The sequence below is a fragment of the Mugil cephalus genome, chromosome 18 (genome assembly GCF_022458985.1).
Source record: "Mugil cephalus isolate CIBA_MC_2020 chromosome 18, CIBA_Mcephalus_1.1, whole genome shotgun sequence".
In the NCBI taxonomy this organism is placed as follows: domain Eukaryota; kingdom Metazoa; phylum Chordata; class Actinopteri; order Mugiliformes; family Mugilidae; genus Mugil; species Mugil cephalus.
Genome location: NC_061787.1, coordinates 8,849,484 through 8,865,879, shown reverse-complemented (window position 1 = coordinate 8,865,879; position 16,396 = coordinate 8,849,484). Strand labels below are relative to the sequence as shown.

The window sequence follows — 16,396 nt, the reverse complement described above, 5'->3', positions numbered from 1 at the left end:
TAAAACAAAGGCAACATCTTTGGCTTTTCTGGAAGCTGTTGTGTTGCTTCTTGTTCTTTAATGACTTGTGGGTGGTTCAGGTTTTTATTAGGAACATCTGTGGGTGGTGCACAGCTGTTATTCCAACAACCAGAGTCTGTTAGCACGCGGACAATAGCCATGTAACCTTCCTCTTTTTGTTCTACTACAGCCTCAAATATCTTTGCGTTTCTCTTCTTTTTCACAAACTCAAATGCTGTCACCCTACATTTCGAGGAACCTCAGACAAGTTCAGCTGCCTTCGTTTGCTGAGACACATGAGAAGAGAACATAAAACATACAAAATATCTTTCTGATATGGTTTTCTATGTGACCAATTACTCTGTATATTTTTACAGAACATTTAATACAAATAGATTTATCCTGAGGGAAATCAGGTGTCCAGTATCTACATCACATCTATCTATCTAAAAACATAATTATCTATCAAATGTGAGCTTTTAAGACTTTGGCACTGGTATGATAGGTTAGATTACTGCTAAAACCTACTGAAATCCCTTTCAAAACCTCAAGTACACTACTGCAGATGAATATTGTACATTCTAATATATCAGTCCTGCACTAAATCATCCTTTATCGCAGCTATAAACGTCCAGTTTACGCTGAAACGGTGTCAGAATCTAATTAACTGTTGTTTGGCTTATAGCACACTGACTTATTATCAGAATAATAGAAACAGGCCAATACACAGCCCCCCGACATGAACCTCGGGTGCCTAATGAGCTGGAGAGTGAGTGTAAAGCGTGTAAACCGTGCAGCGGTGCTCCATTCATCTCAGTCATTGTGAATCTCTTGGCTGGTGCGTCGCCTTCACTGCTTCCTGCCTCCTCCGTCCACTCCTCCTCCCTGTCTGTCAAATGAAGAGTGCTTTGAAACTGATTTCAAAGCACTCAAGGGTTTAGGATGCAAAATGCATTTCTGATCTGCTGCTGTTACGTTATGAGCCGCCCAGGGCCTTTTAGATCATTCGGGTCAGTTCTGCTTTCTGTCAGAGTTAAAACTAAACATGGAGAAGCAGCTTTTAGGTTGTTTTTATGCACCACATACCTGGAACAAACTGCCAGAAATATCAGCTCTTTTAAATCTTAAAATCTCTTATTAAATCTATTTTATTTAGTTTTATCTATTCTGCTTTTACATATTGTCTTATGATCTTTTATTTTATTTTGATCCATAATATTTTGCCTTGTGTTGCTTTCTTTCTTTTAATATAATTTTAATGCCATTCTGTCTCGTTTTTAATGTAAAGCACTTTGAGTTGCGCCTGAATCGCGCTATATAAATAAACTTGCCTTGCCTTGCCCTCCATCCTCCCCTCCGTCTCTGTTGCATGCTGCGCGCATCATCCTCACCAAGTGTGAGTGTGTTTGACGTCAGAAACTTAGGAGGGGCTCCTCCGCGAAGCTGGATGCTGTTTGTGGTGCTGAAACAACGCCTGTATTGTGTTGCCATTTAGCGAATCCCGCTTTAATTTGCCTGCTCCTTCTTCCTCCCTTCCTTCCTTCCTCCCTTCCTTCCTCCGACATGCATCTTCTCTAACGCCGTCCGAGCAGCCCGAGGTCGTCGTGCAGCATGACGTTTTAGCGATGGATTAAGTGAATGAGCCAGGAGCGCTATGGATTCACGGTGGTGTCCCATCCTCTTCGCTGCATTGGCTGTCAGCCTCTGCTCCTCACCTGCGCCCGGCGACAGGAAATTTGGTAAGCAATGCTCATTTAGTTTATTACATTTCTATCTGTAGTCCTTTTTTTTTTTTTTTTCTAAATCCTTCCAGACTCTGTCCTTCCTTCCTTGTCCGTCTCCCCTTGGCTGCACCAAACATCCACTCTCTTTGCAAAAGTTCCTCTTCGCACTCATTTTATTTCCAAATCAGCATCTTCTTATGTTTGTGCATCTGACTGAAATCTGAAAAAAAAAATAATTGCATAATCTCATAAGTGTTATTTAATCAAACTGCTGGAAGCCGCCCCCCACCACACCACTACAGTCACGCTGACCATGTTTTACTCCCCAACTAGATTATAAAAACAGATTTAATATGCTATGGCTCCTCAGGAAATCATCCGTGCAGCTAATATTCAGGCTGTATTTCCAGTCCCCTGGATTCAGGGTGTCTGAAATCTGAGCAGCCGATGTGATAATTGTGCCCTGTTATTAAAATAGTTGCAAATATGAAGGTTTTATTTTAGTAGCGCGTGTGCTGACAGGTCACACATCCGATTTACACTTCTCATCACACTTAACTGGCCCAGGATCATCAGTCAGAACACATGACAGCATAAACTTTACCATGAGGCAAATATAGGTCTTCCGGCTGGCAGCTTTGGACTGTGATGATTCATACAGACACCGAGCCGCATCATATTCTGCATATTTAGAGCAGCAGGTTGTCCGTCCAGTCTCCCTCGTGCAGGTTAGAGTTTTGCTCCATGCACCTTTTAAAAATACTTATGATTTAATTTTTTTCTGTTATTGAATTCTCAGTTTGTGTGCATGTGTGTGTGGAATACGTGTCCATTGTCAGAGAGACTGTGGATCAGAGTTAGAGATGCTTTTGATGTTTTTAATTAGTCCCACTGCGGCCTATATTGTGTCACTGGAAAGCGTGTGCGGTGGCAAACTGTATATATACAGTATAAAAAATAAACACAGAGTGCACGTATAGCCTGCTGTGTAATGTTTGTGTGGGAGAGAAACAGGAAGAACTAGCTTTGTGTGTGGGTGTGTATGGTCTACATGTCTGAGTGCACATGAAAGCCAGATGGAGAGAAGTGAGGCTTCAGCTGCACGCTAGGATTATGCAGATAATGGCTGTAATATTTATACTGTGAATATTGTGTCGGCCTTTTTGTTGTGTCTGAAAGATATTCAACGACCACCCAAACTTAATTTAACAAAATTTGGCTTTTCAGTGCAGACAGGAGAGATAAACGATACACAAGAAGGGCCCAAAAGCAGCTGAAGATTTTGTATTAGCCAGAACGCGGCCACTAGCATGCTAGCTGATGCTAACTTAGACTTATAGATAATTATGGCAAACCTTAGCTACTACATTTGCTATTTCCCCAGCTGTTATTAAGTTTCCAGCTTTGTTTCAAAATAAGTGAGGTATTTCAACTTCTTTTTCAACATAGCTAAAATAGACTGTAGCTAAACTTACTAAACTAGCATTGGAGATAGAAGTAGTTAGTCTTAGCAAATAGTACATTTGCTAACGCTAGCTGTAATGTGGAATTTTAAACTTGTGCTAATGAAAGGTAGAGAGGCAGATAAGTAAAGAACAAAAAATCACTTTGGTACATGATTATTTCATATAAGAGATTTTAGCTAAATTCATTAATGCTAACAGCCAGCTAAACTTGCTAATGGCAGCTGGTAAACAGTAGCTGAACTTATGATTGTATTAGACTCTACCTGCCTGTAAATTACATATTTAAACCTATGAAATGTTGAATTTATATATTATCTATATAATGTAATAAGACACTTAAATAATGCTTTAATAAATGCTAGTATAGAAAGACAACTAGGACAGAAAGATGCATGAACACATAAAGTAGTTTGGGCTCTTATAGATTTATGGTATTTATGGTCTCTGCTTCACTGCCAGTAGGGTTTTCTGCATTCAAAGATCTCTTTAGGCCACATCTGGCGTATCGTGCACATTAAATGGACGACAGTGACATCCAAAACTACTTATAAGCCTCAGCGTCATCTGCTGTGATGCTCTGGCGTTTCATGGAAAAGGAGAGGTCATGGATGGATCTAATACATTTCAGTTGAGGTGACGCACAAAACAACCTTGTGTCCAGTCCCTGGAAACTGCACGTAATTCACAAGCTTGTGAACTATTCAAACTCCAAACACTGTTACACATTATTTATGTCACAAAGTACACCATGACACGCAGTTTTATGTTTGATTGATGACAGAAGAAAAATGTGGATTTTAATTAGTGTTTGGCAACTATTCCTCTAAGCTGTATTTCAGTAGTGCAGGAAGGTTAATGCCTTGTTTACCCAAAGTTAGAAAAAGCTTCATTTGCATAATGAACTTATTGACTACTGAAGAGAGTGAAGCCAATGAAAAATTGGCAGAAATTGATTTTGTTGCGCATTAACGCTGTAGTGCCTTGCAATTGGTATTTCGGTCAGGTTTGCTGTTAAAACTCTGTCCAGCATCTCAGTTTTGTTTGCAGTTGTTTGGTAATGCACTGAATCCCAAAAACAACAACTACAGAAAATCTCATGGTATGTTGACTGAAGAGGCAGCCATTCTCCACCTGCAAGGGCTTCACATTAGTCTGTGAAGACAGGTTATAGCTTTTGGGATTTAATAAAAGCAAAGTTGGTGTTTGCTAATTACAATGCACATAAATCTATAAGGAGTTTAACACGGAAACGCAGGTTAATCACTTCCCACTGATTACAGGCTTTAAGGGATTCTGCATCAGCTTACCGACTTCATAGAAACAACTCCATTTCACACTGAAATTAAGAAGTGTTACAGTGTGTATTGATGGTAGAGATATGTGGCATTGTCGCTTATCTCCAGCATGTGCATGTAGACATTGTGCTGCAAGGCTGCGCTGCTGGGTCTTTTCATTATGGCTGGCTATCAGCAGCCATCGCCTAATGTACCCAGACAAGTTAGATTTGATTCATTGGCTGCTGAGCTCTATCTATTTTGCCACGGGCCTCTGTCATCCAATAGACATCAGGACTGAGTGGTGATATCAAATATCCTACTGAGGTTATAAATCATCTGAGGGGATTGAAATGTGAAGAGATACGAGGAGATATATTTTACTACACTGCGGATTATGTCCATGGTTTATATCCAGGTGAGTTAGGCGCATTGCCTCACCGTTATGTTTTCGGCCTATATGTGATATAGGTTGTGTTATCTTATGATTTCCTGTATTGCCAGGACATTTGCCGGTTCTCTCGGGGCACTATTTATTTCAGTTTGGCTTATCCTAGGTGCAGGCATACTGTAGTTCACAGATAACAGTGTCACCTGCTTGAGTATTATAGATAATTTTAGCAAACTAAACCAAAACAACTCGTGTATGTAGTCAATGACAAATCAGGATCTTAAAATTGTCTTGTACAGTGACTCTCTTTAATCAACACTGTTTCTCAATACCCACACACACACACACATGTTGATGGTCCAGTATCTTGCCGTTAGATCTAAACAAATAAGTTAGAGGCCCCTGTGTAGAATGTAGTGCCATCTAGTGGTGAGTTTTCAGTTTACTGACTGCAGGTGTCGCACTCCACCCCACGTTTTTAAAGCATCTTGGAAAAACTGTAAATCCAGTGAAATATCAGGAATCGGATGCATCTTTAGTTTTAGTGGCAGTCACGTCAATGTAAAAACAAAAAAATGAAAGCTAGCAAGAAGTTGCCAAATACTGCAGTACCTAGCGAGTCAAACATCCATATTTAAAAGGTCCAATATAAAATAATACTGAAAGCTGGGTAAGAACCATTATTATATATGTAAAAAAATAATAATAATCAAAGTTGTTAAAATTGCAAAGCAAAAGGAGTCATTCATTTTTTTAAAAAAACAGGTGTTAGCCATTAGCCACTAGCTAAAAGCTCAAACAAATACAACAACCAGAACAATAGATGACAACAGAATCAACATGCAGGCTATAAGGCAGAGACAACTAACGATGTATATTTGGTTACAGAAGATGAGATGTTCAATACCTGTACCATAAAAATGGTTTGAGTCTCTGTGGCTTATTTCTTTATTCATAACAACTGTCCTGAGGTTTATTTTTTATATGACTCATTCATTTCAATTGATTTTAACATAAAACTAATGCATAATTAATGACATGGCCACAGTGAGGCCGTCTCCAGAGCCAGGGCTCGATTCTTATGGGCTACTGTAGATTTGATCCCCATGTAAACGTCAAGGGCTCATTGTAAGCAGGTGGTCATTTCATTTCAAAGTTACATTTCATTCCTGCTCACGTATGCTACACACAGGTCCTTTAGGTAATCGACATGGTTTTCACAGTCTTTGTTGAGACGTCAAAGCCATTCATTCGGTCCATTTTGACGTCACATGAAAACGCTTTCAGCACCAACACAAGCAACAGAATAAGACAGACAGATAAGAACTAATAGGGCCGCCAAACTAGTATAAATCCACTGTGATGTCTCTCACACTCTCAGTAAAGGTCGCGTTTTTCTTTTCTCTCCGGACGTCTGAGTCATCTTGACTGAGGGTCAGCTTGAAAGCAGCGAGCCTCGGCCTTCAGTTCAGGCTTTATTGACACTTCGGACGAGAAGCCTCTCTAGAATTCACTAAGGCCTTCATCTAATAAATGGGACGCCACTGGATGAGGTTTTATTGTGCATGCCGTGCATGCGCTCTCTGCACAGCCTGTTTTTCAAAATTAAAAATCTCAACAGCTGCAGCATTCAATATGAGTGTAATTGATCGAACATTAAGGTTTTTTTTTTTTTTTTTGCAATCATCTGTTGTTGAATGTAATATAAGCCTATTGATTCTTACTAATGAACAGCATACAGTTATAAACGGCCTCTCCTCCGCCGCATTGAACCAACACGCAGCTGCTGAAGTTTTAGTGGCTCGTGATGGGGTGGATTGCCGACTGATAAGCTTTTCCAGCGTGGCTGGTTTTTGAGATTGCCGGCTAAAACTGGATTTCTTTTTCGTTTCATTCCAAAGTTGCTGCCTTGAAAGCTTAGGTGCAGATTTTGAGGCAAAAACAACACAAAGCAAGGCTTTGTAGTCACGGCCTGGGCTCCTGCCACGGCTGGTGTGATAGCAGGCGAAGTGCGATGCGTCTTTGTAATTCAACAGATGCTCAGAGGAGTGCGTCGGGAGCGGCTGCCTGATTCGGCGTCCCGAGAAATGTCGCGCGGATCTTGAGAGGAAGGAAGTCAAAACTGTGTCAAGTAGATGTGTCAAGGCGATCCGTCTTGTTAGTCTCTTCGCCGTTTCAGGTCAAGGTGAACCTAGAAGATATTCTGGGTCAAGGAGGCTGGGGGAGGAGTGCCACCAGAGGGGCAATGAAGGTTAAATTACATTTTTCAGGGGAACACTGCTCTTATTTCACACCCGACAAATCAATTCAAATTTCAGTGGAGGCTCCTTATTCCTCTGAGACGTGTCGGGTGCCAGAATACGATGCATTTGCGCTGTTGTGTTAACAGTTTTCCTACACTTGCACACACAACGGTGCAAAGAATAGGCTCCTTATTGCAATTTCCCACCTCTACATACGCCTGAGCTCCGCCGCCTCGTGACACGGAGAGCACGAAAAACATCCTCGGGGCTTAAAAAAAGGAGGACTGGATGCCTCTGTTGTGTCTTCAAGGTCCAAATTAAATGGTGTTGGTAAAGGGGTCAGCGTGAGGGTCACCTCTGTGCAGCCTGACCAGGATTTATAATGAGGACAATAACGCGGTAATGAGGATTCAGAAAGCTGCTCAAGAATGAGTCTATACTATCTCAGCTGTGATTAAAGCCCATTTCGTCTTCGGGTGATGCTGATTAATACTCCAGACCATTTCTCAGTGCAGCAGGGGAATAAAATGACTGTCAGGTGGAGGCGGGGCAGTGGAGAGACGCTGAAAATCTAATACATTTTTCTATTTTTACGACTAATTCGTGACCACTTTCGTCTGGGTAGTACGTCAGTGACGTCTCTCTGCCATATTTGGCGCAGATGCGCTAACTTCGTTTGCAGCTATAGAAACCCTGCCAAATTTGATCTTTTCCCCACGCCGGGAGGAAGCTCATAATGTCTTGTTTAAACGGCACACTGAACTATTTAGGGCGGCCAAACTCAAACCTACGTGAACAGCTCTCAAGAGATTAAACTGGCATCTTTCGTCTTTTACTTGTCTCGGTTTAACGTCGCTTCCATTTGTCTGCTGTTGTGGTTTGCGTTCTCTTTTCCAAAGCACTGTCTAATCTGCATAGTGGAGCATTTCTCAGCGAGACTGAAGAGGAGCAAAAACAGGACCTATAGTCATTACAGGACCAGAAGCACAAATCCAAATGAATGCCATTATTTTTCTTTAATGCAAAATGTAATATGCTAGTAGTGTCTAGCCTCAAGCAAACGTATCTGCCCAACTGACATTTAAATGGGTTTGTGTGAATTTATTTATTATTTTTAAATATCCACATGTGCGTCTCAGTCGCAAATCTGAGAGCGGTGATGAGAAGCGTTCCGGTCAGGTAGAAGCACGGAGACAGTTTTACATCCTAAAATGGGATCTGAGATCTGATCTCATTTGCTGCTGAAGGTTCTTCATTCCACAGGTGGCGAAGCTAAGAGGTTTCATCTGGAAGCAAACAAGCACCGAAATGACCTGCCCCCGACATCATCGCCTTTGCATTTGCATCTCAATTAGCTTCTGCGTTTTGAGGCGCTCGTGACGTTCATCTTGAGGACTACAAAAATTTCCCCCCTGGGTCAGGTGCCGTCACGAGAAAGGCAGCACTTTAGCAGTTTGGCAGTTTTCACTGCATGGTTCTGCACTTCAACGCCCGATCGCACCTCAGAAGAAGAGGGGAGAAAATCAAAACGTCTGAATTGCTCGGCGCAGGTCAGCGAAAAAGGTCAAACTGGCCTATTTCTGGGTCCTCCGTTGCCGCGGCAACGCTGCCATCTTTAATTCATGGCCGTTGTCTGGTCTGTCGCCTGGAGCTGGCAGCTGAGTGACTGAGAGCGACCTGCCTGCCTGGGATTTCTGGGGAAGGGGGGACTATGTTTGGTTACACTCCTGTGGATGTCAGGTGGTTTCACGTCAGGTCCTCTCTTCAGTCAAAGTGACCTGAAAGCCCCCTCGACTCCCTGTGATAAGCTGCTACTAATTATTCATATTAAGTACTTTTAGATGTATTCTCTGATGCATTACACTTAGCCCTAAAGGCAAAGTTCTTGTTCTGTTACTCTTTCTGTAATTTTCTTTTCTCGCCCATATGGTTTCCCCCTTTTATTTTCTTCATTATTTTTGTTTAATATTCGACAGAAAGGCAATAAAAGATGTCTTTACTACAGCTAAGAGCCACATACCTACCAGCACTAATGGGCACGGTGCTGAAATACAACAAACATACACTGAAAATATTTAGACAGAGCCAAGCTAGTTGCTACCAGCTATCACGCTAAGCTAAGGTAAACTTCATTTGTTTATGGACAAACACAAAAGTATGCACACAACCATAAACACAATCCTAAAACAGAAGCAGACGTCTATTTTTAAAGTGTCAAATTTAGCCATTCACAGCCCCACAAACCCCCAGAATAGCTTCCTTAATGAAATGCTAGCGCACAAAATGTCACAGCCTCATTCAAACAGCTGTTCTGGCCGTGTCCTGTTGTGTTCAGGTGAAACGTCCTCGGGGGTGGGGGTGGGGGGGGGGAGAACGCGCGCATGCTAGCCGAAGCTCGGCGGCTGAAATGTGACGTGCAGCTTTTGACAAGAACAGACCTTCTGGAGCCGAGCAGAGCTGGGAGCCATCTTTAATTTTAGCAGGAGAGCGCCTTAATGACACAAGCTGTTTAAATCTGCGGACACGGTGTCAAGCTGATGCTAATTTGCTCGCAGGTTATGTTCTTCCACCGCGCTCCCGTTTCAATCCACTCCCACTTTTTATTGCGGTCGCCGCCCGCCAAACGGTTGCTCTCAAATAGCTTTTTTGGCTGACAGTACAGGTGTGTGATTTAAAAAAAAAAACGAGTCAGGTGTCCTTGGTTGCAGCCTGTATTAATAATAAAAGATGCGTTAGAGAGTGAATGAAATATGTCCTTAACTGCAGCAGCCTCTGGGAGCGGCTGTCGTCGCTGCCAGACTCCCAGCATCCTCTTTGGCCCTTCGGACCTCACAGATGGTATCCCGGCACAGGCCAACCACCTGTGAGGGAAAGTGAACGATCAGCCCCTTGACTCCTTGTCCGGCCTTGGATTTTGCCTCGCCGCGTTTAATGTTCTGGGTGAGGTCAGCCAATCACAGTAGAAGGCTTGAGGCGGCGTGAAGCTCAGATCCCTCAGACGTTAATCCTCTCTCTCAGATTTGTCACGAATGGCTTTGGTAATTCACAGGTGGAGATTAATTGAGAGATTAATACGGTCATATTATTTCCTAATGAGGAACTCTTAGTCATTCTTAACGAAATGCTTCTTTAAATGACCTTAAAAGAGCTTTTCCCTCCTCTCTTATTTCACGCCCTTGAAGAGGGGGGGAGTGGAGGCACCCGTGCGGTTATTTAACTGACACGCTGTGAGATTTTAGCTGAAGGTTAATAGTTTTTTTTTCTTTTTAAGGCGTATCTGTGCGTGTGCTGCTCCTTACTTATACACAGAGTGCGCTTGCTGCCCTTAATAGCCGTTAACTATAATAAAGCAGACATGTGGCCTCATAGAAAAGTGTTTCTCCGCTGCGTGGAGGGGCCTCGGAGAGATCTGGGCCACAGGTAATTGATCCTGCACGCATCTGTGGAAGTGTTATTTTATGCATGTTGAATGCTGTATGCAAACAGACTGTCTGCTGTCTCCCGTCTCGCTCCGTCTCCTGAGGATACAGGCCCGCTAACTACCAGTGCGGGTTGTTAAAAAGCGGTGAACTGATTCGATGCATCCTCTGACCTCCTGGATTCTCTCCTGCTCCCACAGTTTTTGGTGAATTAGGTCACACAGCGTCTATTTGGAGAGAGGGAGCCTTGTGCACATTTAGAGTGCTCGTGGTTAGCTCTGGTCTAGCGCTGCTGCTATCATCACTTATAATCTCATAATCACTCCTGTGGCTTATTGATTCTTGAGGGATGAAATCTCAGGACGCGGTCTAAAAATAATTAAAAAAACTTCCTGTCATTAGTGCTCAAGGTGATTGGTGGATTGGTTGAAATATATACAATTTACAATCGTTTATTAATGAAAGTAAAACATAGGTCTTCAACAGGCATCCCATGACCCCTAGAGGGTCCGGGGTGGTATAGCAGGGGGGTCGCAAAAACTTTGGTTGATTACACTTTTTTTTTTTTTTTTTTTTTATTTAAAGAAAGCCTATTCAGTCCCCAGGTGAAATCCCATTTATGTTTATGTCAGGTATGCCTATGTTTATGGCAGTTGCATGGTCGTCCTAATGTTGCAGGTTTGAAATAAAAAAGAAAAATGAATATTTGAACCTGTGCAATGTTGAGAAAAATAGTGAAAATACAAACCGGGTCTATCATCTGTTCTCATGGCGAATGGGAGGTTTTTTGGCAGGATAGATAAACTGTGTACACAGGTTGTGCACCATGCGACTTCCTGGACCACGGTGCGTTTGTGCGTTCGCCTTCAGGACTCTATGGAGCCCTGGAGTTTACGTCCCTCCCTTTAGAGGACAAGGCAACAGTGTGTGACAATATCCACGCCACTGTTGACATGCAACAGCCCAATGTAATGTATCAGCAATATAACTGATTAACAGAGAGGAAAGTGGGAGACAGTAATAAGTTAAAACCGCTTAATTATAATAATAAACTAACAGAATCAATGACTTGACATCAGTTGAATTCTGAATGTACACGACGCAGAAATGACTCATGAAACAGAAGGAAGGAGAAAAAAATAAATAAATCAATGTTTTCGCATCAGTTGCCTTTGCTCCAGTCAGAAATCAACCAAAAAGCTCACTCCAATCATCTCTGTAGATCCTCAAATCCCCCCTGAACCTGTGCTTATTTGACAGTTTTCCCACTGATGAGCTGCTGTGATTGATCTGTGATGAGGTTGACATGGCAACAGAGCCCCGGGTACTCAATACCGAGTTTAGTGCTTTTTTTTTTTTTTTTTTTGTGATTTGTGAAATTATCTTGTACGTCTAGAATAAAATGAGGCTATTCTTCGTCAGGATGCTTCATTAAGATATAGCCTGGACACTATTTAAAAAAAAAAAAAAAAAGCTACAATGAGTCGTTTTTTTTCCCCCTCTCTGCCTGGGGTAATCAGCAGCATCCACTGTGATTGTATTTTAATTAAAAGGCGCCATTTTAATCATCTCTGGCACGGTGTTGGAGAAAGCGGATGCGCCGTTATCAATCCCGTGTCCCTGTCTATCACGCTCACACACACATGCACACAGTGTCTGACTAACCATGCTTGGCTGGATGCATCATTAGTCGAAAGTCGTAATTAATATTGAGAGCTGACAAGGCCGCCCAGAGAAGCCAATGAATTAAGTGGGGAAGTGATGAGGAGGTAAAGTTGAATGGACTGACACTAATTGCAGAATGCTGAGACGCGCGGTCAAGAGGGATGGCGTGATTCTTCCGGCTCCGTGTGACTGCTTTATATAAGTTTGTTCCTCTATTATTGTATTCACCTTCAAGGTAAGTCTTGGTAAGTTAGCAGGAGACAAGGCTGCCTCTAACCACAAAGACGTGAGTCCAAGACATAATTCTCCGTGTATTACATTATATTAGGTCATAATTGGCTGTGTGGCTTGTTTTATCCAAACCACTTCATAATCCCGATACAGTAAATCATTATTTTAAGTACTGTTTCACAGAGAAGCTACAAAAAAAGTCTTAAACCAGTTAATTCCACCTGGAAACAACCTTAGTTACTCATTTATATTCTGTTATCTATCAGTATTTCAGTTCTAATTGACATTTGTTCCTGGAAAAATCAAAATATGAGTTGGATAAATATGTGTAACCCCACTCTCCATTCTAATCCTTTGGCCCTAATAAAGTTGATATGGCCGCCATTGGTAGCCTTATAGTTGTCTAACTTCCAGATGATACAAAGCATCATTTATATTAATTAAAAGTTCTGTCCTCCTGCCGAGTCTAAGCCGAATAATGTTCACTGCTCTTTTACCTCCGCTTTTGGTCTCCTCCTCCTCCTCCTGATGGAAATAACTCGCCCTTTGTTTCGTCAGATATTCCACTTTGTTCAGTATCTGGTAGAAAGCCGTGTCTGCTTTTTGGTGTTGGACATGGAATGTGCAGTGGGTGTTGAGAGATGCTTTTTTTTTGCACTAAAAACAGCCGTCTTTTGTGGCTGGAAACAACACTCACCAAAGCAGCGAGAGTGAGTCATCACAGCAAAGTTTCGGGCTTAAAAAAAAAAACAAAGATAGACCTACAGAACTGAAGGCAGCGGCAGAATTTAGAGCACCTTCGCTTGCTTTATAATGTGAACTGAACTGCCTCCTGTTGGATAATCACCGCACGGGTGATAATCTTTTCAGCTGGCAACGAGTTATTTAACCTCTACTGATGCAATGAGTGGCTTCTCGTTTCTTAATATGGAAAGACGCATCCCATTGGAAAAGATGTTAGTCTGTTTGAAGAGGGTCAAGTCATTGTCATGAATTAAGAAGAGAAAACTTAAGGAGAAGCTGAAACTACTAAAATTGGGCTAAGAATAATCCAATGCATTATAGAAAACTGGAAGGATAGTGGAGAACCATCGTCTTTAAGGAAGAAATGTGGTCGGGTTGATTGACTGATTATGATCGGCATTCACTTAAACGTTTGATGAAATCAAATTGAAGAAAAACAACAGGAGGTCTATGTTTAATAGTGAAAGTAAGACCATTTCTTGACATAAAATGTGAGCTAACTCAAGGGATCGGGACTGAACTGGTGTGTAGCCTTGAGAAAACCGCTTATCGGTGAGGCTAACCTGGAAAAAAGGCTTCAGTTTGCTAGGGAGCATAGAGATTGGGCATATTCCAAGATGACAATGGCAGGACTGTGGTTCACACATGGATTGGCCACCACAGAGTCCAGACCTGAACCCCACTGAGAACCTTTGGGATGTGATGGAGAAGACTCTTCACTATCTATACAAGATCTTGGTAAAAAATGAATGAAGGTATAATCATAGCTAAAGGCCATCCAACCGAATATTAGGGAAAATTAGAGTGTTTGACCTTTGGTGACTTTTATTTTGCCAGACAGTGTATTTTGTATGTTTTGTGCATTGGAAATGAACTAGGCAACTGTTATTTTTCTTCGTCAAGGACAAAATACTAAAATCCAGGTGCTAGGGTTTTTTTTTTAAGCCATAATCTGCCCATTAATATGAAGCATAATCGGGCATATAGCAGAATTATATCAGGTACAATGAGTTCGAAAAGCCGTTTATGGTGTCTCCTGTGATATTCTGCCTTTTTGGTTTTGTTTTAGAGAGCCGAGAGACTACGCGGCCCTGAGATGACGCCTCTCTTTACATCATTAAATTGCCATTTGGCTGAATTATCGAAGCCATTACCTCCAAAAGGCGTAATTTCATGAAATGTGGCCTCTCCTTTCTAAACAAAATGGCTGCACATTGTGTCTCTATAATCAAGCACCCACGCAGATTAGCTTTAAGAGAACAGGGTAATGACGCCGATGTCAGATCAGAGGAATTGGAACTCGAGGAAACTTGGAACAAGTGACGTCTGAAAAGTTCCCTCTCTGCTCCTGATTGTCTGGCGTCTGTGCGCCAATTGATTAACAGACTTCCCGCACCTATCTCTTCTCATTATTAAAGAAGCCTGACAGAGGCCCTTTCTCCTACTCAGCCTGTTCTTCATTCACGGTCACGAGCTGCACGCTGCTGTCCATCGAGGCCACCGGGCCAAGAGGTGCATCCAATTCCGTCACTCCGCCTGACGAGCAGAGGGAGGGAAATAACAAAGATAAAGGACTTAAAGAAAGAGTGCTGCGGCTTGGCCTAGTTGTTTGCAGATTCTCTTTGTGTTGCCAACGTCATAAACCCACTAGCGTCGAGAGCTCACTGAACAAACCGAAATCTTTTCCTGGATTGAAGGTCATTATTTTTTATATTATTATAGCTCATTTTGACCCTGAATGCCTGCCGTCTACATAACACTTTAACCCAACAGACTACTATTTTTTTTCCCTTCTCTATTCTTCTCTTTTCCTGGAAACGTGTAAATGTGGAGGATCACCTGTGCGGAACAATCAGTCCTCCTCTGTTCGCCGCAACTCCCACGTGTGAGATACGAACACAGGGAACAGCTACTCATAATGCTCCTGCCATCTGTTCATTTATTAGCCTGGAACACCCATTCTTAGTCCAGACGTTAAAGTTCATTAATATTCATGCAACATTCATATGTGGAAACCGTTACCCACGGAGTTGGGGTATTAGCGTCAGAGACGGGGCAGGAGAAGTCACACTAATTGATGATTGATGGCTCTGCCATTAGCAGCGAGGCTCGCGGCCAGAGTTAAAGTAGTACTAAGCTGTACTTTTGTGGAGCTTTTCTTTCTTTTTTCTTTTCTTTTTTTCTCCAACCTGGTTGACATCGCTGTTGAGCTGATTATTTTCTCTCCCTTTCACCTCCAGGTTGCCTGTTTGAAGACGAGCTGTGCGCCCCGTATGAGTTCTGCGTCAATGGTAAGTTCTGCTTGGAGACCAATACTTGCTTCCACCGCCTTATTATATTCAGGGTGTCTACGGACCCTTAAAGAGTCTTTAAATATTAATTCATCCTAAATTAAGGTTTTAATTACACTTATGGAGGACTATAAAGCCCTCAAATCAATCTTTCAAAGGACTTGAATGTGCTACCGCCGAGAGAAGGAAAGAATAAAAGGTGAACTGTAGTCAAGATGGTGGACCTCTGCGAAGACAGCTGCTGCATTTCCAATGCACAAAACCTAAATATCACATGAAAAAAAACGGTAATAGAAACACCTACATTTGGAAAAAACATTTTCACGCTCATCATATTTCAGACTCATCAGTGTAAAAGTTTATCGCAAAAGTGCAGTGGAAACAGCTTTTCCGCATTTCCCCGCCACCGGAGATGACGCAGGGGGTCACGTGACCAGTTCATTGGACGTACATCTTCCTCAGAGTGAAGAATTTATGAGAATTGCGGGATATCGCAAAACACATTCCAATGGAAGCAGTTGTATGAAATTTCAGAAATAAACTGTGATGAAAACGCAGCTAATAGCGACTCCACTGTCGACAACATCATCTATAATCACCTAACAGTGTTTGAAGTCTGTCTTCAGGAAAAAACAAAACAAAACAACAAATAAATGAGGAGATATAGAGTAGATGCATACTTTGGTGTCTTTGAAGCTTTAGTGTATGCGGCTGTATGTTTAGAATTTTCTGTCAGGCTGTTACATTGCCCTCTTCAAAGGCACCGGAGTCCATTGACAGAAATCCTCATTTTACCTTGTGGAAGAAAGGAATTACTGCCCTCGTTTTCTTTAGGAAAATCTCAGCACCACTAAGGCTTGAACCTTTTTGGACATAAACATTAGCTCTTTAGCTCAGTTGTCATTTAATTGGCTAATTGTTGAAGCTTAACAGTTTATAATACAGCAA

At 42.0% G+C, this 16,396-nt stretch overlaps 1 protein-coding gene across 1 annotated transcript in view; it reads left to right on the top strand.

The window, feature by feature from the left end:
* The first annotated feature begins 1,406 nt into the window (after positions 1-1,406).
* ptprn2 (protein tyrosine phosphatase receptor type N2) overlaps positions 1,407-16,396 on the top strand; it is a 124,349-nt gene continuing 109,359 nt past the window's right edge. Inside the window, exons 1-2 of the mRNA XM_047568048.1 lie at positions 1,407-1,739; positions 15,398-15,448. Coding sequence (XP_047424004.1) covers positions 1,655-1,739; positions 15,398-15,448 — 136 coding nt within the window. The 5' untranslated portion in view covers positions 1,407-1,654. The remainder of the gene's footprint in view (positions 1,740-15,397; positions 15,449-16,396) is intronic.